General features: G+C 39.8%; 1 protein-coding gene across 1 annotated transcript; it reads left to right on the forward strand.

Moving 5' to 3' along the window:
* The first annotated feature begins 2590 nt into the window (after window positions 1–2590).
* ssbp3b (single stranded DNA binding protein 3b) lies at window positions 2591–21760 on the forward strand. The gene is made up of 18 exons (XM_037674754.1): window positions 2591–2758; window positions 3428–3500; window positions 3648–3709; window positions 3795–3879; window positions 14162–14251; window positions 15301–15375; window positions 15599–15661; window positions 16292–16355; window positions 16448–16521; window positions 16625–16689; window positions 16768–16816; window positions 17059–17094; window positions 17196–17250; window positions 17334–17398; window positions 18936–19014; window positions 19715–19743; window positions 19858–19959; window positions 21095–21760. The coding sequence occupies exons 1-18, from the start codon at window positions 2703–2705 to the stop codon at window positions 21122–21124; spliced, it is 1152 nt and encodes a 383-aa protein (XP_037530682.1). The 5' UTR covers window positions 2591–2702; the 3' UTR covers window positions 21125–21760.
* The last annotated feature ends 973 nt before the right edge of the window (window positions 21761–22733 follow it).

Here is a 22733-nt window from a genome sequence, read left to right on the forward strand (position 1 = left end):
CTAGTCAAAAGTAATGAAAAGCTATCTAAAGGCCAAATGTAGCAAAAAGACTAGCTAAAAGTCATGAAAAGTTATCTACAGGACGAATGTAGAAAAAACTAGCTAAAGCAAGAAAAAGCTAAAATTAACATAAAGCTAGCTAAAGTCTGAAAATAGCAAAAATAAAAGTTAAAAGTAATGAAAAGCTAGGTAAAAGCTAAAAGTAGCGTTAGGGTAGCTAAATGCTAAAAGTAGCAAAAACAACTAAAATTAATGAAAATTTATCTAAAGGCCACATGTAGCAAAAACTAGCTAAAGTAATAAAAGCTAAAAAAAAAATTAAAGTAGCATAAGGCTAACTAAATGTTAAAAGTAGCAAAATACTAGCTAAAAGTAATGAAAAGCTTTCTAAAGGCCAAAAGTAGCATAAGGCTATCTAAAAGCTGCAAAATGCTAACTTAGTTTTAAGTTTCAAAAAGCTGTCTGAAATTTGAGTAGCAAAAAGCCTGCTAAAAGAACAGGTAAATGTAGCCAACGACTAGGTAAATGTAGCCAACAACTAGGTAAATGTAGCCAACAACTAGGTAAAAGTAGCCAAAGATTAGATAAAAATAGCCGATTAGGTAAAAGTAGCCGAAGACTAGGTAAAAGTAGACATAGAATAAGTAAAAGTTAAAAGTAGCCCAATAAAAATCAAGCCCCTGCAGCAAGCAGCCATTGGGCACTAATGACCAGTTGTTAGGATAATGGGCCTCCTTTATCACGTGAACAGCTAGTTCTGGATGTCAGCAACAAACTGGTTGATCCACTATTGAGACTGTGCTGACGGTGCACACGACTGTTGCAGCTCATCAGACTGACAAAGTCTTTTGGATAAAAGACGAAATGTTTCAACAAATTTTTATTATTTATTTTTTTTTTAAATCTGAGGACCTGCTTTAAATTTGTTAGATTATTGTGAATGCTGAGTGAGCATTCACACCAATATAACTCATTTTGCAAACTACCCTGTAGCCTATGGTAACAAAACAAACAACCCATTTTGCATTTCCAGCAACATGTTTTGAAACAAGATGGGGTGCAGAGGCATGTTTACCACCACTGTGTTGCATCACCATTTTTCTTAACGCAGACTGTTCAGGCTTTAGCTAAAAAAGGCCAGTTGTTTTGTTAAAACCACAGTGTTGTCTCCTTGCTTTAAAATTGGATTTAAGTACAGAGCTTCTATACAAGGACAGTTACGTCTGTGTGACTGCTAGTCCAGGAATTATATTACCACAGTGTTAAACTGTTGTCCAACAAGGTTGAGCCAGGTCATCTGGAAGGATTCTTGTTTGTTGAAATGTTTCTTCTTTTATCCAAAATACTTCTTCAGTTTGAGGAGCTCCAACAAATGCAGTATAAGCAGGACCTTCTCACAGTGGATCAACCAGTTTGCTGTTGACAGCCAGAACCAGCTAAAAGAACATGCAAAAGAAGGACCATCAGCCTAACAATGGATCGTTAGAGCCCTAACAAACTGGTCATTAATGTGATGGCCGCTTGCTATTCACAGATGTCTGAGTCATACTTGCAATAACAGCATCGCAAGAGGAGGACAAATGAACAAGGAGACCCCCACCCATGTTTAATGATGTTCTCTTCACAAAGATGGCTTCCTTCACTCCTCTCTCAAACCATTGCTCCTCTCTATCAAAGATGTGAACATCTTCATCCCTGAAAGAGTGACCGCTGGCAAACTGCTGATATACCTTAATGGCATTGCCTTAATATAAAAAGTAATAAATACCAGGGTGGCATCCAGATGTGTGAAGCACCCTAACATCATAGTTATTGAATTTTGACCTGATAAAAAGTACTTCATTAGTATTTTTTCAGGCCAGTGGGATGCTGCAGCTACCTATACGTCAGACCACACTGCAGTTCTTAAATTTGCTTCAATCAACATAAAAAAGACTGTGATCAAAATTGAAAATTGTATAATCATTCTGGTATTGGGTGCAGTTTTTTTTTTTTGTTAGTTTGTTTTTGATGAAAGAAATTAAAACGATGTTGTTTTTATTCCTGTTTTATTGGTCAAGGAGACTGATGAATTAATCATTATCATCTTTTTTTTAATATACTAGCTGATGTTGTGTTGGTGATTATTTTGTGTCACAATGTCCAAATTGCATCATTTAAAAAATATGGGGAAATAAATATGTTTTTACTGATCCAAAGAGTATTTTCCTTGCATGTGTTGTTTTAACTTGTTTGAATCCAAATTATGTTTTATGTAACTGTGTAAAAAGAAAAATGTCTCTATTGCATATGTTGTGATTCGTTAATGATAACAGTTTCATAATAGAAATATAGTTTTGCTACTTATTTTACAAGAATTTCATGCTCATGAATATTTTGGAGCAATAATAAAACATGAGGGTGTTTTTTACAATTGAAAAGTGAGCAAATATCCTGACAACCGTGAATTTGTACCTTAAATTAAACCCATTGATATTGAAGTTATCGACGTCAGAACTGTAAACAGAAAGCACAAAAAGGTGGACCTATACTCAATCCTTGCGTTCTGATTGGCTGTCATGCCCGTCAATCACACAGGCACCGCCTCTTTCCCGGACCAGGCTCGGTTGAGTCGTTGGATTGAGGAGGGTCGCGGCCGCGATGGTCTGACAGATGAAATAACGAAAAAAAGGAAGAAGGCGGGCGTCTTCCCACACAAAACAATGTTCCCCAAAGGCAAAGGCACCCCGGTGCCGTCGGACAGCCAAGCGCGAGAAAAGTAAGCAGCGAAACGTTTATTATTCTGTATTTTTCCACCACGTAAGTTGCCTTCTGTTGTTTGCTGGGGAGGCTAGCGAGGCGATTTCCTCCTACGGAGAATGGAATTGAATGAACCGCCTTGTCTGCTCGCCATTCCTCCCCTTGAGCTGTTTCTGCTGCCTTTTATTTTTTTGCTTTGTTGCTGTGTTTTTTTACACCCCAGCGACCGACCCCTGGGGCAGCCCGGGGGTGTTTTGAGCGGTGCTGGTCAGACGTTTTTCGCGGTATTTCTAAACGAGAGCACGGTAAAGCGAGAGCACAACAACACCGCTTCAGCGCATTGTTTTCTCTGTTGCGCTCTCTCTCTGGATAGGCTTCGGTTTTATTGCCCTCTTCATCAGCGCTATCAAGACACTGTACAAGGCTAACACGACAGGCTGCTGCTGCTTGTGTGCCCCTCCACACTTTCTTCTGTAGCTTAGCACGATGTAGGAAGTCTTCAACAGGCTTGGCTTGTTTTCCAGTCCCCATTAATTTTTGGCATGGGGCTATTTGGCAGCCATTGTTCACACACAGGGCCTGAGCAGACCACTCAGTGTTCCCCTGCAGGAAGAATTACTGTTTCACGACCAGTTTGCTTTTAAAGTGCCTACAATTATTATTTATGTCCCCCTTTATTTCCACACAGGTTGGCTCTGTACGTGTATGAGTATTTGTTACACATAGGAGCACAGAAGTCTGCACAGACCTTTTTATCAGAGGTATGTGGAATTTGGGGTAAAAGTTCAAGCATGTTATCATGTCCTATTTTTAACACTTGATTTTATTTTCCTTTTAAAACACAAATATAATGTGTTTTTAATTATGTGTGTCGCCTGTAGATAATTCTTGAAATCCCTTTTTCGTAGATCCGATGGGAGAAAAACATAACACTCGGAGAACCCCCTGGCTTCCTACATTCCTGGTGGTGGTGAGTCTCATCTCGCTGTATTGTAACATGGTTGTCTGTGCGCTTTTTTTTTGTTTGTTTGCTTCATGACCCCTCTTGTCCACAGTGTTTTCTGGGACTTGTATTGTGCTGCACCAGAGAGGAGAGAGACATGTGACCACTCCAGCGAAGCGAAGGCCTTCCACGATTATGTGAGTATTGCTTAGGAGGAGCTGTTTTAAAGTAGTCGAGGCAATAGCTCTTTCCTTTACAAGCTAAATTAATGTAAACGACATGTCGTCGGCTTGGGTTGGAATTTTTAGGGGAACTATCAAGAGGAAAGTGATCGTTATCTCTGTCTTACAACACTCAAGTTCCAGCAAAATTTCCCTTTTTGAGGGAGATACGGCTGCCATTAAAGATCCACCTTTGAAAGAAATCCATTGGATTTCTTCTTTTTAAATGTATATGCTCATTTATTTACATTACAAGTCAAAATGTAGTCTGTAAATCTATATCTTTATAATCTGTTGGGGTGTTGATAGAATGATACCCCGAACAATGAGCCTCATAGGCTTCTGGGAAAATGGAGCTGATGTCAGCATTTCTCGAGTAAGACCATCATCACCCCCACCCAAGCCAATATCCCTGTCTTGAATATGAAGATGAAGGGCAAATATAGTGTCTTTTGCATTCTTGAGCTTTTCACTTTGTTTTTTTTTTTTTATTCCTTTTTGGGATAAAGACCTCCAGCTGCCTGTATATGGCAGCTCTAGTACATGTTGAAGCGTAACCAACAATATCATAATCCTAATGAGTTTCAAAGTGAAAAACCATAGAGACAGGCCCACACACTGACTTTACAAAATGTCCAGAACAATGTGTGTGTCTCATCTGGTCGTGCGTTGCTCCGCTTATGGTAGCACTTCCATATTTGCATGATATGGATGTTTTGCATTCTTGATAATTATGCTATATTTCAGATGGAGGCATTTTCATTTGCTGCACTGTTTCCAGCTTTGAATCAGTGCTAAAAAATAAATAATAATAAAAAAACTATGCAGATTAGAAAATGTTTGTCAGTGGACTCTATTTGTTGTTGTTGTACTCATCTTGAAAGATTAGGCAAACGTGTAGTTCATGCAAAAACCACACACAAATGATACGGTTTTGCTATATCGGCACAAAAGATGCATTTGCGGTTAAGCGTTTTCCCGGATTATTCATGCAGAACTCAATTTGTTGGTAGGTCAGTGGCGTCTCAGGCAGTAGAGGGTTAAAACAGAGATGCTGGTCCTGCTCTTGGCAGATAGGGTTGTCAGGGTAACAGGCCTCTAGATCTGCCAGGTGACCTGGGAGTCAGGAGAGGCTACAGTTTGACTCTGCCCTTTTAATAAGCACATTCCTCATTATTCCAAGCCCTCTGCTGGGGGAAGGGAGCATATTTTATTTAATGTCAGCCGTATTTCACCATCTTCACAATAACTGATTACAGTTCGGGTTTATTTAGGTACATTATGATGCTACATTGGGGGGGGGGATGGTATTGGAGAAGCTTGATTCCACGTGGCATGCAATTTGTGATTTGGAATTCTTTGCCATATCGATATTATAAACAATGATCTAGCGATGTCAATAAATATGTGCAACGCTTATTTATACTCATTTTCAAAATATCCCTGTTTTAAACAAAGATTCTTTTGGATTTTTTTTTTTTTTTAATGACACAAACTCTTAAACTGCTTGCTTTGGCCTGAGACGTTTTCATACCATGGAAAACATTAGGAAAATGAAGGCACTGATAATGATCATGATAAAACATCAGTGTGTGATGCTGTGGTGTGGAGGATCTTTGAGTTTCTGTAGTATAAGCTCTGTGACATTTTGTGTCTCATGTTGGCTTTCTTTGTGATTATTAGGGGTCAGTCGCTAAATGAAAATGAAAAATTAGGGGTCAGTCAAATGTGTGTGTGGACAGTAGTAGTCCTTGGACCCTTGCCTTTGTCTAGGTGTGGGGGGAGGTGAGTGTTGCTCTGTTAGCCAGCAGTGCTCGTAAAGCCCTGGCGTATTCACACTGGGCCCGTCGACGCTCCCCGAGGGCTCCGTCGCCATGGCGCAGCGGCTGATTGATGGCTGTCACTGAGCTGAGGGCAGATTGGACGAAGAAAAGGGAGTGGCGTTGTGGCATATGCCCAACATCCACCACAGCAGAGGAGCTGAGGGAATAAAATGAGGATGGGGGGGTTGTTGGAAAGATGAAGAGAGAGATGAGGAGAAGAGAAAGGGACCTGCTGGAAGTATCAAGAGGGAAAGAAAGAGAACATCCAGCCAGGATCCTGACTGGGTTTTATGATGTTGATTGATGGTTAAACATTTACAAGTTAAACATACAGGCTTGTTTCGTTTGAGCCGTGGTTCCAGCGGACAAAGTGAGACTGTTAAAAGTGCACTAGCTCGTGATTCAGCAGCTGGGTGGTCTTTTCTGTTACACAAGCATCTACATTAATTCTCCTTCATCCACTTTTAAAATATTTTTGTACTTGTGTTTGTCTCTGTGTCAGTACATTTTACAGATTCAGCTGCTTGGTCATCCCCACACAATTTTCTTTTATTCTTCCTCCCCTTGTCTGTCTCCCCCCCTCCCCCTGTTTTGGCAATCACACACACATCCACCACCGTTCTGCCCTTTAGTAACCTCTTTTCAGTGATCCAGGTATGTGTTGGCTGTGATTGCTTGTGTTGTTTTTAAGTACACCCATGTACATGTGCTGAATCATGATTGGGGGGAGGGTAGTTTGCCTTGTGAAAGTTCCCTTGGGTAGTTGTAGTAAAGGCCCCTGACAAGCGACCCGTAGCCTCAGGCAGGGCTAAGACATCTGCCCTTTTCTGCTACCAGAGCCTGTAGAGTGGGGTTCACTTGAACTGAACGCAGCGGTATAGCACAGCTGTGGGCTTCAGACGACCTGATGATGATCTTACTTAATGTTCCTGGAACTCACCCTGCATGTGCCCCGTTTGTCTAACAATTTAGGCTATTTTACAAGACAATGCAACATTTGCAGTAAATAAATAAATAATAAATAATGCAGTAAATCACTGTTTGATACTTGTAAAAAGTGTACGTGTGCATAAATTTTAGACCGTAACGATTAAATTTTTGCACAGAACTTACTTATTTTGAGCACCAAGAATCTCAAAGTTGACTGACCGATTGAATAATAATGTGTTGTCATTGTATGCTCCCATACAATGGAGAAATTGGCTCTCTGCATTTAACCCATCCACCCCCAGGTGGGGGCACTGGGCAGTTATTGGAAGCGCCCAGGGAGCAATTGGGGATTGGGTGTCCACTGTCCTGATCAGAGACACCACAAGATGTGCAGTGACTGGGGATTGAGCCTGGGAATTTCAGGTCCCGAGTCGGCTGCCGTGCCACTACCCCATCTAATAATTAATCCTACTACTATTATTATTATTCACTTGTTTATTTTATTTTTGTATTTTTATAACCTGCATCATCCACACCTGTACCTCCCATGATGATTCAAGGCAGACCAAACTTTTTTTTTTTCCAATTAAACAATGGGGGACAACAAAGAATGTTGATCCTAATATAATGCAAATTTTTGAAACTACAATGTATTTCACCCACCAGTGAGACTGGAAGAGCTGTAATTTTTAATTTCAGAGCATTGTATATTTAACTGGTTAGATGTAAAACATTATTTATATAGAAAAAAATACAAATATTCGTAGACTACTTTAGTATTCCTAGTGTTCAGTCAATAATCTGTAGCACAGGTATAAATATGTATGGACCTGTATCAGACCCCAGGGCTTAATTATTAAAGTTTTATAACATTGATAAATTCCAACAAAATTCACACCTTTTCGGCTCCAAATATATATTTTTCATCGGCTGTGTATGAGCCGAAGCAGATCTGTTCTTGCTCAGGTTTGTTTTTAATAATCAGGACTGTGAAATTAAATATAAAACATCATAATAGCAGGTGACTAGAGTTGATGCTGGCAATACATTTCACAAGTGCAACATGTTTGCATGTGAGGGTGAAATATGAGCAACTTTTAGGCAACGTTTAGTAAAAAACATACACTTTGGGTTACTAATTAACAGTGTGTTTACTAGGGGTGTAACGGTACGCTAAAATCACATTTTGGTTCAGTTTCAGGGAGGACTCGGTTCGGTTAATTTTCGGTACAAAAAAGGCCAAAATAAAGACTTACAAAACGTTTATTTTGAAAATATGCCAAGTAAACAATACGTTTGTATAAAAATAAATAAAGCGACCCATTTGAATGATATTTTAAATAAATGGCACTCTTTACAATAAATAAACTATACTAACGATAATAAAAATCTTAATAAATACAATAACAGTCAGAACCAGAACAATAAGCAGCAACATACGTTTACAATGTAACTACTCAAGTTTTAAGTGTTTGTCCAAAAAGACCAACTTATCCACATTTTCTGCCAAAAGCTCAGATCTAGGCAGCACGGTGGCGCAACTGGTAGAGCTGCTGCCTCTCAGCGAACAGGTCCCTGGTTCAAACCCCGGTCCAGGGGCCTTCTGGGTGGAGTTTGCATGTTCTCTCCGTGCATGCATGGGTTTTCTCCGGGTACTCCGGTTTCCTCCCACAGACCAAAAACATGCATGTTAGGCTGATTGGTAACTCTAAATTGTCCCTAGGTGTGAGTGAGAGAGTGAATGGTTGTTTGTCTCGTTTGTCTCTATGTGTCCCTGTGATGGACTTGCGACCCGTCCAGGGTGTACCCCGCCCCTCGCACAGTGATTGCTGGACATGGGCACCAGCGACTCCCGTGACCCAAAATGGAATAAGCGGGTAAAGATAATGGATGGATGGATGGATGGATGGAAAGTTAATAAGATTATAATTTAAAAAAGAAAAAAAGTTAATTAGATAATAATAATAAAATAACAATACCTCTTTTTGAACGGTCATCATTTGTTATGAGGTGGTTGAATCTCCCGGTAATCATCAGGGCAGGGCTTTAATCCGGTCCAGTGCTTGTTGACAATATCAATCAGAGTCAGAGATTCTTTATTGTCATTCGCACCTCATGTGGTACATGTGGTGGAGCGAAATTATGTACACTGGGTCCCAGTTACATCCAACAATAAAATGTAAAAGAAAAACAGTAATAACATCTAACATACGAACCAAGAAAAACATCAACCAAATATACACTAAGCACTCATAACATAAAACACTACGTCGAACATCAGCACAAACATGAACATGAGTCTGTGTGAGCAGATGAGCACGCATGAACACATCAACATTGAAACAGATCAGCAGCAACATGAAACAGATCAGCAGCAACATGATGTGATTTTTTTCACAGTGATTATTCTGGTCAGAGATTCATGAGTCTAACAGCCTCAGGGTAGAAGCTGTTCCTCAGTTTAGTGGTTTCACACTCAATGCTCCTCAACCTCCCCCCTGAGGGGAGCGGGACAAAAAGTGTGTGTGCTGGGTGAGCGGGGTCCCCCATGATGCAGGTGGCCCCCCCTCCTGCATCCGGAGGTGCAGATGTCTGTGACGGTGGGGAGACCGACCCCGACAGACTTCAGTTTTAGCTTTTTCATAAAGTGCTGCTACAACTTTTTGGCTGAAGTGTTGATGTGATGTCGTAGCGGGGCTCAAGAACTTTAAAGTCGGCGCATCAACAACATTTGGACGTAGATCCATAGCTTTAAAAACTCCTACAGCTTGTGTTATTGCTCTGGACCGATCTGAATTACCTGATAAAGGTTGTTTAAATGCTGCTGTTATTGCTCTTTGCAACAAGCTGCTTTTCTTGCTTGTAGAAGAGACGTTCACGTTCGGATGACGTCGTTTCAAGCGCGTTAACAAGTTAGACGTGTTGCTGCTGCAGATCCAATCTCTGTGAAACAACATCGACACACAGCTTTAGATTTGTTCACTTGTCTTTTAAGAAGAAAGCCATAATGTTCCCAAACAGGAAACCGCAACGAGAAGCTAAGCTGCTAATGCTACGCGTGCTTCAAGCTAATAGCGCCGTGCTGAAGCACGCTGAGGAACTTTAGTTCCGTGGCGCATAATCTCGTTAATAAAATTTAATGAGTGAAAAAATAACCGAATCGGTACGCACGTGGACCGAACCGGACGTGCCGTACCGAAACGGTTCGGTACACCCATGTGTACTGTTACACCCCTGGTGTTAACAGTCTGGGCCCTAAGCGGATTTACTGGTGTGAAGTTTGATGTTACTGCTAGAGGCCTGCATTGTCTTAAAATTACAGATATGTAGAAGATGCCAAGTCATTATGTCCATGTATATTGCATTCTTATTAATTATAGCAGACATGTTTGTGCTTGGTAATGAAAATTAACAACGCTACCAAGCATAATACATTGTAATACATCCAAACTAAAAGTTACAGTAGCTGCAGTGACATTAAAAACATTTTTATTTTTAAATAAAAATACAAACGTTTGAGAGTTTCTTTGCCAGTGCAGCACTTTGTTTGAAGTGCACTGTAAAAAAAACTTTAAAAAAGCCAGATAGTTTTGGCACTTTGCCCCTTCTCCTACATGACACCTCTGAACGTGTGAAGTTTAGGGGTAAATATGGATTGAACCATAACAACTTTTTCAAACAAATGGTAGAATTTCTCAGTAAACACAACTTGTGTTTGAGACATGTTATCTAAAAAAAAAAAAATCCTGCTGCTTGTCTCTTATTCAAACTTTGGTGTCTAGCATGACAATACTTTTCCAAGGTAATCATGTCTGCCATCTAGACTGTGTCAGTAATAAACATTTTGGATGGTCTCTTCTTGCTTTCTCAGTATTTATGCAAGAAAAAAATCAACAATTTTTTGTGATATTTGTGATTGTGAAAGCAAGAGAATCGTTGTGAACTGAGAGGAAAAATAAGTTGGTGCCTGAATGAAGTAGGGCATTGCTCATACACTCACCTACTGGTAAATGTGGCCTAACTTTGGAAAATTTAAATAATTAAGACTCTTATTAAAACATTATCAATGTTAACCCCATCAGCACCAATGAAGACTTACAGTCCTAAGCAAAGGATTATTGTGATGCAAGAGTAATTAATACTGATGTGTGGAAAACAGGTTTAAAAAGGGACTATTCAAAAGCCCAATAACAAAGATAGAGTTTATTAAGGTAATTAAAGACACCATTATAGCCACAATTCCACAGGTTTTAAATTAAGCATGTTTTCCACTCTTTTCAATAAATTAATAGAAAATGTTATTTTTAATATATTGATATTGTTACAGTTTGCTTTTTATGTTTAATTCACAGGAATATCCATGTGAATGTACACATGCAAGGTTTCTTCTTTAGGTAAACAAACTGATGGATTTCTCTTATGGTAGTGTGTCAAACAGGGCGTAGTCCCAGCATCATCCTTCAGTTTACATTCGAATGACTGGTCTGGGCAGTTCAACCCTTGAAAAACTGGAACCATTTTATTTATGCAAAAGAACATGCATTGCTTGTTTACCTTGTAACCGTAGTTTAGTTATGTATGCTTCCTCTGTGGTCCTGACTTAGGCATGGGGTTCATATGAATTCCTCAGTGAACAGATCATTTTTCATTCGTTCAACCTTTATTTAGACTGGTAAATCCTATTGAGCCTCGAGGACTCATTTACAAGAGAGACCTGATTTCAACAAAGAATGATGACAACAATGCACAACAGCGACAACAATAAACAGTTATAAAAAGTCATACTCCAGTTTTTTTTTTTTTTTTACAAATAGGATGGCTAAAAGAAGAAGGTAACAAAAAAAACAGCTAGATTCTAAGGCGAATGTAGAAAACTAAAAACAGGAACATGTCTGCATTGGTCCCTGCCAGGAGTCCAACAGATTCTTAAAGCCACTTAAGAATTAGCTTTGGGAAAACGTTTTCGAAATGTCCCTGTTGGATAATAAATCTAGTGACAAACAAACTTGGGTATTCGTAGATTTGCATTAATTTAGTATCTGTGCTACGAGCAACATGAATGTTTTTCTCGTTTTTTGCAGAAATAAAATTTTATGGGAGACTGTATGATTTAGAACAGCAAACCAAATAAACCAGTAATTCAGACCAAACTGTGCAGGAGTATAGATGCATTTAAAACAAGTGACTCTGACCATTTGGATTGCAAAGACTCGAGTTTGTCCTTTTTAAAATATTTTTCTCCCCGCACCATCCTTCCGATTAACTTTAGGTCATGTATTTTACAATAAAAGTTTTGGTGGACATCTTCAAGTCAAAAAGCAACCATCTTGAGAAAGTATTTATTCATAACGAGGAGATATTGCTTTTGAACCCCTTCACTTACTTGATAATTAGCTTGTACTGTTTGTTTAAGCTCATTGTCTCCTATTACTTTTGTATATGATTTAAGAAATTTTCAAATATTACACTGTCATGCTCGTTCCAAGTTTTCTATAAAATTTTCACATCTTGCATGCTTATATATTTGTTGTTTCACAGTCAGTGGTGACTGTATGCTAAAAAAGTGTCTCTTGGTTGTAGTTATTTTATTTGTTCTTTTAAACTTGTTATCTAGGTGTCCAAAAACTTCTTTAAAAAGACTTCAGTTAATCCAAAATGCTGCTGCCAGAGTCTTAACTGGAGTTAGTGGGAGAGATCATATCTCTTTAGTTTTAGCTTCTCTCCATTGGCTCCCTGTCAAATTCAGAATTGAATTCAAAATTTTGTTTTTAACCTACAAGGCTCTCGATAACCTAGCTCCGTCTAATATTAGCAATCTTATTCTCTCATATTTTCCTAACAAAGCAGTTTGCTCTCAGACTGCAGGCTTACTTGCGGTTCCTAGAGTTTCTAAGAACAGAATGGGAGGAAGATCTTCCAGTTATCAGGCTCCTCTCTTGTGGAACCAACTTCCAGTTTCTGTCCGTGAAGCTGACACATTATCCAGTTTTAAGTCTTTCTTTTTTGATAAATCCTATAGTTGGGGTTGGCTTGTTATGCTGCCATAGGCTTAAACTACTAGAGGACAAATTGACCCAGTTTCCTTAAATGAATAGTTAACATTGAATAGTTTTCATTTGATACTATTTCTATCTTAACATGTGACTCTTGACCTGCCATTGTGTATCTATTCCTCCTTCCTGTTCCTCTCAAACCCAGCCGGTCAAAGCAGATGGCCTCTTGTTTCTTCCTCATGAGGGAGTTTTTCCTTTCTACTGTCGCCTTCATGCTTGCTCAAGATGAGAGTGTGATGAAGTTAAACTCAAAGCAGTCTGCTCTTCAGATAAATAGTGTTATTGACTTACATTTTTTATTTTTATGAATGTTTCTGTTCACTGCCCTGAGATGACTTCTGTTGTGACTTGGCACTATATAAATAAACTGAATTGAAATTGAATTGAATTAAACCGAATGGTCTTTTTTTTTTTACTTGGTTTCAACTTGTTCTACTTAAATGTCCAAATGTCTATGGTTGTGGTATGTAACATTAACATGAAGAGCCTCTGAGATTTCCACTCCCTTTAACTTCTCTGTTTCAGTAAATCACAAAAGAAGCTTCCCAGATTGTGAGCAGGCTTCATGATTTCTCAGTTTTGGCTAATGTTTCTGCACCATTTTATGACTCCACCCTTTTAATTAAGTAGTGTTTGTGCTGCAAGTGTCCGGAGTATGATGAGACGTGACTTTTCCCTGTGGCCTCACTTCTCTCCTCTCTGAGGTATTTCACAGTGGCCCCTCAGTGGCAGCCTGAGCAGATATAATTAGGAAAGGTGCAGTCGATTAAAGAGAAGGTGTTGGCTATTGCCCAGTGATGTCTGTGGGACTGTGGAGCTCGAGAGTTTGCATGTGGATGCTGATACATCCATTCTTGTGGTGATCATTGCTTGTTCACTTTTATCTACATCATAACATGAGCAAGCGACACATTAACAAATTGTACTGGGGCATTTTTTTTCTGTAGCTGTTCTCTGGAAGCTAAACCCCACAGCTCTGAAGACGTTGGCTCATCTCGGATTGCTTCAGCTGCAGGGAAGAAAAACTCAGTCAATTAGGAGCGTGTGACCGAAGCAAATGGCACATTAGTGAATTAGGGCTGCGGTTTGAGCAGGAAATAGGCCCAGCTTGCTCCTGCTGTGCAGCAGCACTTTGGAGCCACTGACTCAGTGCATCCCTCTGACACTATCTGATCGTACTGGATCCTAATCAGCAGGGCTCAGACCTCAATAATGACTCCATTAATACCTTACTTATGTTGTAGATGACAACAGGTCAGTTGGTTAAATGATGCTTAAACAGGAAATGCATGGAGTTTTATTCACAGGTCTAACAAAATGTCATGAAAGCAGCACTCGTGCAGTGACGCAGCTGTTCTTGTTGCTCAAAAGGCAAAAATAATATTATCGGGTTATTTTGTGGAGGGCAATAAGAAATGATTACATTGCCCCGTTGTTTTTTGTTTTTATTAGAGTGCAGCAGCAGCCCCCAGCCCTGTGATGGGAGGGATGCCTCCTGGTGAGGGCATGCCAGGAGGACCAATGCCACCCGGTTTTTTCCAAGTAAGTCCATCACTATGCTAATTTTACTGCTGCTGTTAAAAGATCCTACAATTTTAACATTCATCCGATGATAAAAACCTACTCAGACATCAGATTTCTAAAGCTCATGTCCTGTGAAAGAGTGAATTAATATTTTTTGCCTGTAGCTTTTAATCGTCGAGGTTTTGAATGTGTTCCACCTTGGTGTTTGTTTTGGTCCTGCATGTTTTCTGCTTCACTCTGCTCAGTGAACTTTTCATAAACATCACAGATGTTCTGTCAGCCTGGACTCTCCCCCCCGTGCTGTAAACAGGCCTGGCCATTTTTCCAAATAGAGAAATTGAAAGTTGCATCACCTACTGTAAACCAATACGCCATGAAGATAAAGTCTCTGCAGGCACCTGTGTGCAACTAACTCGTTAGGAGTGAAGACATCACTCTTCTGCCACTTGAGCAAATTATTCACAACAAATCCAATAGTTTTTTTTTTATCATGAACTAGAAACCAGTGCTGTGACTCATTATTTCATCATTCTTATACCAGAAGTCATTTTGATGTCTATATGAGTGCACACACACACGATCCATAGCAAAATCTAAGGAGGCGGCTCAATTAGACTCCTCACTTTGTCAGATCAGCAACATCAGCGCCTCAGTGCCAGTGTTTAGTGTTGTTATAAAGCTAATTGCATAGAGCTTAATTGATGCTGTTAATTCAAGGAAATTAGCACTGATAACATGCTGCATGCAGCAAGCTTCTTGATGTCTTTGACTGACAGGCATAAGAGCTCACATCCTCTCCATCAGTCTCTTCTCGCTCAGTCACGGCTGTCATTTGCTTGTTCTTCTCTGCTCAGTCTCACTCTTCTGCCGTCGGGCACATGAAAATGGGCATTTGTACATTTTGGCACCGCACTTTGGTTCTTCCTCTCCAACTGTCCTCTGCCCTGTAGTAACCCTGCGTCTCTCCCTACTTCATCTTGCTCCCTGTTTTCTCTTTTGTCTCATCCTCCCCTCTGTTCCTTTTCTGTACCCCCTCCCCCCTTGCCTCATTTTCTGTGATGCTGTAGGGTCCTCCTGGTCCCCAGGGTTCTCCTCACCCTCAGCCTCCTCCCCCTAACAGTATGATGGGACCTCACAGTCAGGTAATTCTATCTATCTTTCTCTCTCCTCCTTTTTTCCTGGTCTGCAGTCAGTTGGGTATGATGGTTCAGGTGCTTCGTGCTTTGGCTTTTCTCTGAGCTTTTGATGCTTATGCTGCTTTCAGTGTTCACACAACATCAAATGAGAAGTTAGAATACTGTAACATTTTATGAAATGTGCATAAGGTCTTAGAATGCTTAAGAAACGACTGTGTTTATGTTGTAGCCCTTCATGTCACCTCGCTTTGCTGGAGGCCCAAGAGGTCCCCCCATGAGGATGGCCAACCAGGTAGAGTTCATTCAGATATTCAAAACATGCAATATAGTTCTTCATCTAGCTCAAAGAACAGAAACCCTTCTGGAACTGATTTTTTATTATTCTTTTTGCCAGTTTTGAACCAGGAATTATTGATGGCAGAGGTTGAGTTTTATCCTAAGAATTCAATTCAGTTTATTTATTTAGCACCAAGTCACAACAGAAGTCATCTCAGGGCACTGAACTGAAACATATACTAGTCTAAGTCTATAGCAGCATAACAAGCCAACCCTAACTATAGGATTTATCAAAAAGGCAAGTCTTCAGCCAAGTCTTAAAAATGGACAACGTGTCAGCCTCATGGACAGAAACTGGAAGTTGGTTCCACAAGAGAGGAGCCAGGAAAATATGGGACAATAAGATCTGTAATATAAGATGGAGCTAGGTTGTTGAGGGCTTTGTAGGTTATAAGTAATATTTTGAATTCAGTTCTGAATTCTGAAGAAACAACTTAAATAATGATTGCCTCATCTAAAAAAGTGGCAGTCTAAAGGGATATTAACTGATGCATAACACATTGTTATATTCAAAACTGTTGTTGAGTTGGATTAATTGGTGTGTTGTTGTTGTTGTTTTCTTCTGTTGTTGTTTTCTTCCTTGTAGCCACCCGGCGGAGGACCAGGTCCTCATCCTATGCTGCCCAACATGGACCCAACACGACCACAAGGTACTGTTTTCCCCTGACTTCATTCTGCATCTCCTGTTCAAACATACAATTTCTCTGCCTCTTGGTTGAATTGGTTAATTTTAACCCTTCAGGTCATCCTAACCTGGGACCAATGCAGAGAATGAGTGGCCCTAGAGGTATGGGGCCCATGGGACCTGGTCCTCAGGTAAAGTCTCATGTTGACTTGCATTTTTTGAAATTCTAGTATGTAGTGTTGTATTTATTTGCTTGTTTGTTTATTAATTTGGTTGTTGGTTGTATCTACCTAGAACTTTGGTGGTGGCATGAGGCCTCCACACAACACCATGGGTCCTGGAATGCCAGGAGTGAACATGTAAGCCCCCTCCCTCTGATAATATTGTCACAGAACATTGAGCTTAATTGCAAAGACTAACCACAGTCGGTACTCTAGGGGTCCAGGGACAGGCCGACAATGGCCCAACCCCAACAATGCCAACCCTGTGAGTACTAATGCACACAAAAACCACAGTTGGAGAAATGTCGATTCAGATTGCTCTCAGCTCTTCTCTCTGAGCTTTGGAAGTTTTAGTCTGGCCTGTAATTGTAGTATTATGTGTCATGGTTTCCGCAGACAGCTGGACAGCCAGCTGTAATAGGGTTAGGATGATCAGATGATAAATGATAACAGTTTGAGGTGTTGGCACTCTTGCTAGGTCTATAATGTTTTTGTCTTTGGTTTCAGATGCCTTACTCATCACCCTCTCCTGGTGCATACGGGGTGAGAACGCATCATGAAATGTTGCACATTCAGCAGAAGTTGCCTCAATTTTAGGGTACATGGCTGTAATATGTCTGTATTTTCTGATTGCTTCTTCAAAGGGGGCATCCGGAGGAGGCGGTCCTCCAGGAACTCCCATCATGCCCAGCCCTGCAGGTTTGTGCTAAGCTTTAAAACTACAGACTTTTTGTGCTTTTTAAAAATAAAATTCAACTACAAAGTTGCTTTTTTGTATCCAGACTCCAACAACTCTGGTGACAATTTGTACACTATGATCAACACTGGACCTGGCAATCGAAATAATGTAAGTTCTTGCTTTTTATTCTAATTTTGATGGCAGCAATGGTGGATTTTGATTATCGAGTTAAGTACCAGTAAATGTACTGATATTTAGCATGACGTTATTAACAGAGACGAAAAGCATTGTTCAAGCAATGATCACAATCACTATTGTGAATTAAACAGATTCAGAAACTGTCTTCCCAAAGACATATTTATGTGTCTGTTGTTCTATATTTATAATGTGCACATAAAATGGATCTTTTTAAATGTTATTTTTACTGGTACAGGATCTTTATGGTATAAAACTGATCAAATTATACAATAACTTGAGCCACTTTATGTTGCGTAAGGAAAGGAGACTACAACAGAAAACAACATGTGCAGGCTTTTTGAAGAGTACCGTCATATAAACAAACTGGTTTCATGCCTAATACAATTGTCTTTGGGATATTTACCTCCTCTTTAAATTGAATGAGATATTATAAAATATTTTTAAAGACCCAACACAGGCATTTTTGTCTTTCTGATGCACCCATGCTGTGTGCCAGACCTGCACTCTTCATCTGGGAGCACATAAAATAGATTAATAATTGAAGCACAGCAAATGCACTAAGAATACTGGATCTGTTTGCAGGTTATTTGATACTTTAGGCTGCTGTTACTGTAACACTCTTAAACTGAAATGATCGCACCAAAGATAAAGGTTTCCAACAGAAAAGGTGTTTTATACCAGGAGAGTTAACACAGTTTTGTTAAATGGGGTTCTGAAAACTACACCTATTTACTTTAAACATGGGTCTCTTTAGGATATGCTGAAAATGTCATCAACACAATATTTACCTTTTTTTAAAAATGCTTATTTTTGACCTTTCTGACAAATTTCTTAAAGTAGGCTGTGGGTGGAGAATGGTGCAAAACGCCATCTACCGTTTCAAATCATGCTTCACTCTTCATGGGAAACCCCTCAATTATATGAATTTTAAACTTAAAGAAAAAAACACTGTTGGTCTTGGTATTTTGACCCTGTGTTTGAATTTGTGTGGTCAACAGGCATTTATTTATTTATTTTAAGATATGCCAACTAAGACCTGTCATTCATAGAAACATGTCACTTTTTTTTAACCCTCTGCTTAGTTTCACTGTTTTTACCATCTAAATTTAACTTGCTCATGAAGAACTACAAGACTCCCATCATTCCTTAATAACTTGTTTTCAAGGGTCACCCCTTTTCTTTTGGGCTTTCATTGTCTCAGTTTGAGTTTTAGCTTTGGATGCGGCTTAATTTTGAATTTATACGTCTCAGAAGCAATTTTACCTTTTGTCATAGTCGCGTCCACTTCTGGGGATACTGGGAAAAAGAAGTCCATCTGTAAAGAGCGTTCTGCAGCAGAGATTTAGTTTCTCTTCAGTTTCCTCTGCAACACTGAGCCTCACAATTGTCCTCCAAGTCACTTGTTGAGTTTTAACTTTTTTTTTTAGTTGGACATGGTGAAATTTACATTTTAATTTGGTTTAAATTTAATCCCTTTTTTTTTCTTTTCTTTTTTTTACCCTTCCAGTTCTCTATGGGCCCCGGCTCAGATGGGCCACTGGGGGCCATGGCTGGGATGGAACCACACCACATGAATGGATCACTAGGTAACAACTCACTGCAGCAAATGAAACCAATCCAACACAGAAACGCTTGGTTTGCACTACAGTAGTCCCTCACTACTTCGCGGTTTGTTTTTCTCAGACTCGCTCTATCGCGGTTTTTCAAAGTAAGATTGGACGTGACACACAATTGCCTGATTGATGGATGAGCTGCACGATCGGCATGGATTTTTTAAATTTTAAATAAATTATTTGAAATGATTTAGCACCAGTGTGCAGCTGATCAGCTGATCTCCGCTCTGCAGTGGAGAAGTGGGCGTGGCCGAGAGCACTGGCAGGTGGCAGAGAGCGTAGTAGAGGAACAACATATAAAAGCCTAGAGGGCCTTCTAGCTTCAACTGGTAATGTTTATTGGTTCATGTCTATGAATGAACATTTCAAATGTCAGTCAAAAATTGGGTTATAAATATGGGGAGATATTGGTCGTTTTGGTCTATAAATCGCAGGACTTGCAAATTTATGCAAAAGGGTGCGAGTTATATGCCGGAAAATACGGTACTGTTGTTCCTTCATTGCGTTTTTTCAGTTATGGCGGGGCTTCAGGGCATGGATCCCCTGCGATAAACGATGGACTACTGTAATTACACTTTATTTTCATTGTTCTCTAAACATTTGTTTAAAAAAGATTTGCTTATAGTTCATGTGTGCAAGCTGCTGTTTTAAATTGTTCATCAAAATATTTCAGGCTCTGGTGATATGGATGGAATGAACAAGGTAAATAGTGTCTAAACCCATTGTGTTTGCATCTGTGTATTTATTTACTGGTTGACGAGAAATGTAAACCTTATATTTAGATAAAAACACCTATGTTTTTTTATTTATTTATAGAACTCTCCAAACAATTTAAGTGGCATTAGCAATCCTCCTGGGACGCCAAGGGATGACGGGGAGCTGAGTGGAAACTTCCTCCACTCCTTCCAGAGTGAGAACGTGAGTTTAGTGTTTCTTCAGATTCCCTCCTCAGTTAGCAACACGGAACTGTAGCTGTAACGTTTTCATGAAGTTTGGGACAGATTATGTTGACCTAATCTAAATATTAACTTCACTACAAGAGAAATGGAGACACTGCGTTTCCTACAAAAAAAGCATAACGATCAATGAGTGATGAAGAAAACCAGAACACTAGCTAAAAGCTAAAATGAGCAAAACACTAGCTAAAAGTCAAAAGTAGCAAAACACTTGCATGTAAGTAAAATGTAGGTTAAAAGTAGCAAAAGACTAGGTAAAAGTTGAAGTTGGCTATTCAATCATCGGGGGGTGTCACTGGTGCTCATATCCATCTGTCACTGTGCAAGAGGCGGGGGACACCATGTACAGATCTCTAGTCCATCACAGGGACACATGGAGACAAACGAGACAAACAACCATTCACTCTCTCACTCACACCTGGGGACAATTTAGAGTTACCAATCAGTGTAACCTGCATGTTTTTGGTCTGTGGGAGGAAACCGGAGTATCTGGAGAAAACCCACGCATGCACGGAGAGAACATGCAAACTCCACCCAGAAAGGCTCCTAGCCGGGATTTGAACCGGCGACCTTCTCGCTGAGAGGCGGCAACTCTTCTCAAGCGAGCTACCTGACGTAGGCTAGCTAGCATGACACATCTAAAATAAAAGCTAGCTGTAACATCAAAGCATCAAAAGACTAGCCTGACAGAAGTTTAGCTAAAAGATGCAAAAGTCAAACTAAAAATAGCTAAAGGCAGGCTAAAAGCTAAATGTAACAAAATGCTAGCTAAAAGCTAAAATTAGCCAAACAAAAGTTATAAGTAGCTTAAGAAAACCGTAAATATCTTGATGCAGAATTCAAATCTGTATTCTGTAAATATTTTGAAAAATATAAACATCACTAAAACAAGTCATAGCATCCACCTCCCAAAATAAGTTAAACATTTTACAATATGAATGGCTCAAATAGCCCAAAGTATGTCGAAGTCTCTGGATCACTAAAACCATTCCAGTAGTGTGAATGTTGGATCCACATCGAGAGCATTGAGGGTGTGTGACTCTGAGACGCTGTGTGTGGTTGTCTGTCTTAATCTTGTCCTCTCTGTGTCTCTGCAGTACTCTCCAACCATGACGATGAGTGTGTGACCCTGCCCCCACATCTTTCCTCTCCTCCACCCCGACCCAGCATTATTTGCCATCATTCCAAGGATCTGAACTCACAACAGAACATGGCCAAACTCATCAGCGCCAAATCAGGGACAGGCGCCATTTTGGTTCCACACTAATGCCAGAATGCTGATTGGAGAGAAATCTTACTCAAAATGAAGGACTATTTCTCCATTTATTACCATCACGTGACAAAACCAGCTACTGAAATGCATTTACGACACGTTTTATGTTATTTCCAGACCCCTCCGTCCCCTTGTCCCTCTTGAATCCCATCAACCTCCTGAGCGAACAGGGAAAAAAAATGGTTGAAGTTTACCTCTTGTACATTTAATGATCGCTTTGTGGTGCAAGATGTGCAGGAATTATCCACTTTTGTCATTTAAACACTGGAGAGTGTGTATATGCATTGTGAGCTTGGAAAGTCTTTGTCTTGTTGTTTTTACTTTGTTGCCATGCATTCTGTCTCAAAATGTCGATGGACATCGGACTCAGAATTTGCCTTTTAAACTCATCGATGTATCATTCTTCCCAAACCCATCCTTCTTTTCAAAGAGATTTTTTTTAGAACATGTTTGAGAATTATGGCTTTTATTGTGACGACCTTTCGGGCCACGCCAGTGCTCGGTTTGTACGACGTCGTATCGATCCCGTTTGATCCTGACAGCTAAACCGCTCGGCGCTCGCAGCTGTTTGAGTCGAACGGCCAGACCGCTGCTGTTTGCTGTCAAGAGAAGCCAGACGTTGACATAAGGAAGTGAGTGCATGAGTGCTGAGAATCTGTGTACAACATACTACCTAGTGCTGCTCTTCTCTATGTGGACACCTGCTTTAAGATGTGGTGTGTATCTCTTTACCTGCCTGTGCTTAAACACTCTGTGCTCCTCATCGCCGTAGCCTTCTGCGTTCTGTCCATTTCGGTTGAGCATCGATAAAACGGCTATGGATGAGTCGCCTGTTTTAGCCCGTTGGTTGTTCATACGTCCCTTCTGTACCTCTGGTTGTCTCTTTAGCCCCAGTCCCTCGTCCACCGTTTTTTATTTTTATTTTTGCTCACCCATGTGTTTTAGTTTTTTATATTTTGATACAATCTTTGACTACGTATATTGCCCAAGTTATTCAGTTGGAGCTTTCTGAACTGATTCTAGTAGGCATCATGATAAACTTAGCATCAGTCTTGTAAATGTGATGAGAATTTTCGTTTCATTATTTTACCTGTGAACATTATACACATCTGTCCTATGTTGCCTTTATTTGCTGATATTTTTTTATTTCAAATTGAGGAAAGATTGCTTGTTAATATAATTTTACAATAACTTACATCACTGTGTGGGCTGTTATTTTCGTCAAGTGTGTATATACGCCGAAAAAGTAACGTCTATTCATGCTAAGTTTATCTGTAGGTGTTGCATGGATGGAAATGCTCTAAACCATATATTCATACTTAAAAAAACATTGAGGAAATTATATATTTTTTTTACCTCCTCTCGTCAGTGAGAGTTTTAAATTTTATCTTGCCTGTTTTTTTTGTTTTTTTTCACTCTGCTTTGGTCTAACCAGCAGACTGGAGCTTCATTTTTACAAATAA

Source organism: Nematolebias whitei, chromosome 3, assembly GCF_014905685.2.
Source record: "Nematolebias whitei isolate Nwh7 chromosome 3, NemWhi1, whole genome shotgun sequence".
In the NCBI taxonomy this organism is placed as follows: Eukaryota; Metazoa; Chordata; class Actinopteri; order Cyprinodontiformes; family Rivulidae; genus Nematolebias; species Nematolebias whitei.

Bases quoted from the DNA above. Each gene is read 5' to 3' on its own strand.
- ssbp3b (XM_037674754.1), top strand. From the start codon at position 2,703: ATGTTCCCCAAAGGCAAAGGCACCCCGGTGCCGTCGGACAGCCAAGCG. The intron at 14,252-15,300 runs GTAAGTCCATCA...GTGATGCTGTAG, and splicing joins TGCCACCCGGTTTTTTCCAA to GGTCCTCCTGGTCCCCAGGG. The intron at 16,356-16,447 runs GTACTGTTTTCC...TTAACCCTTCAG, and splicing joins GGACCCAACACGACCACAAG to GTCATCCTAACCTGGGACCA.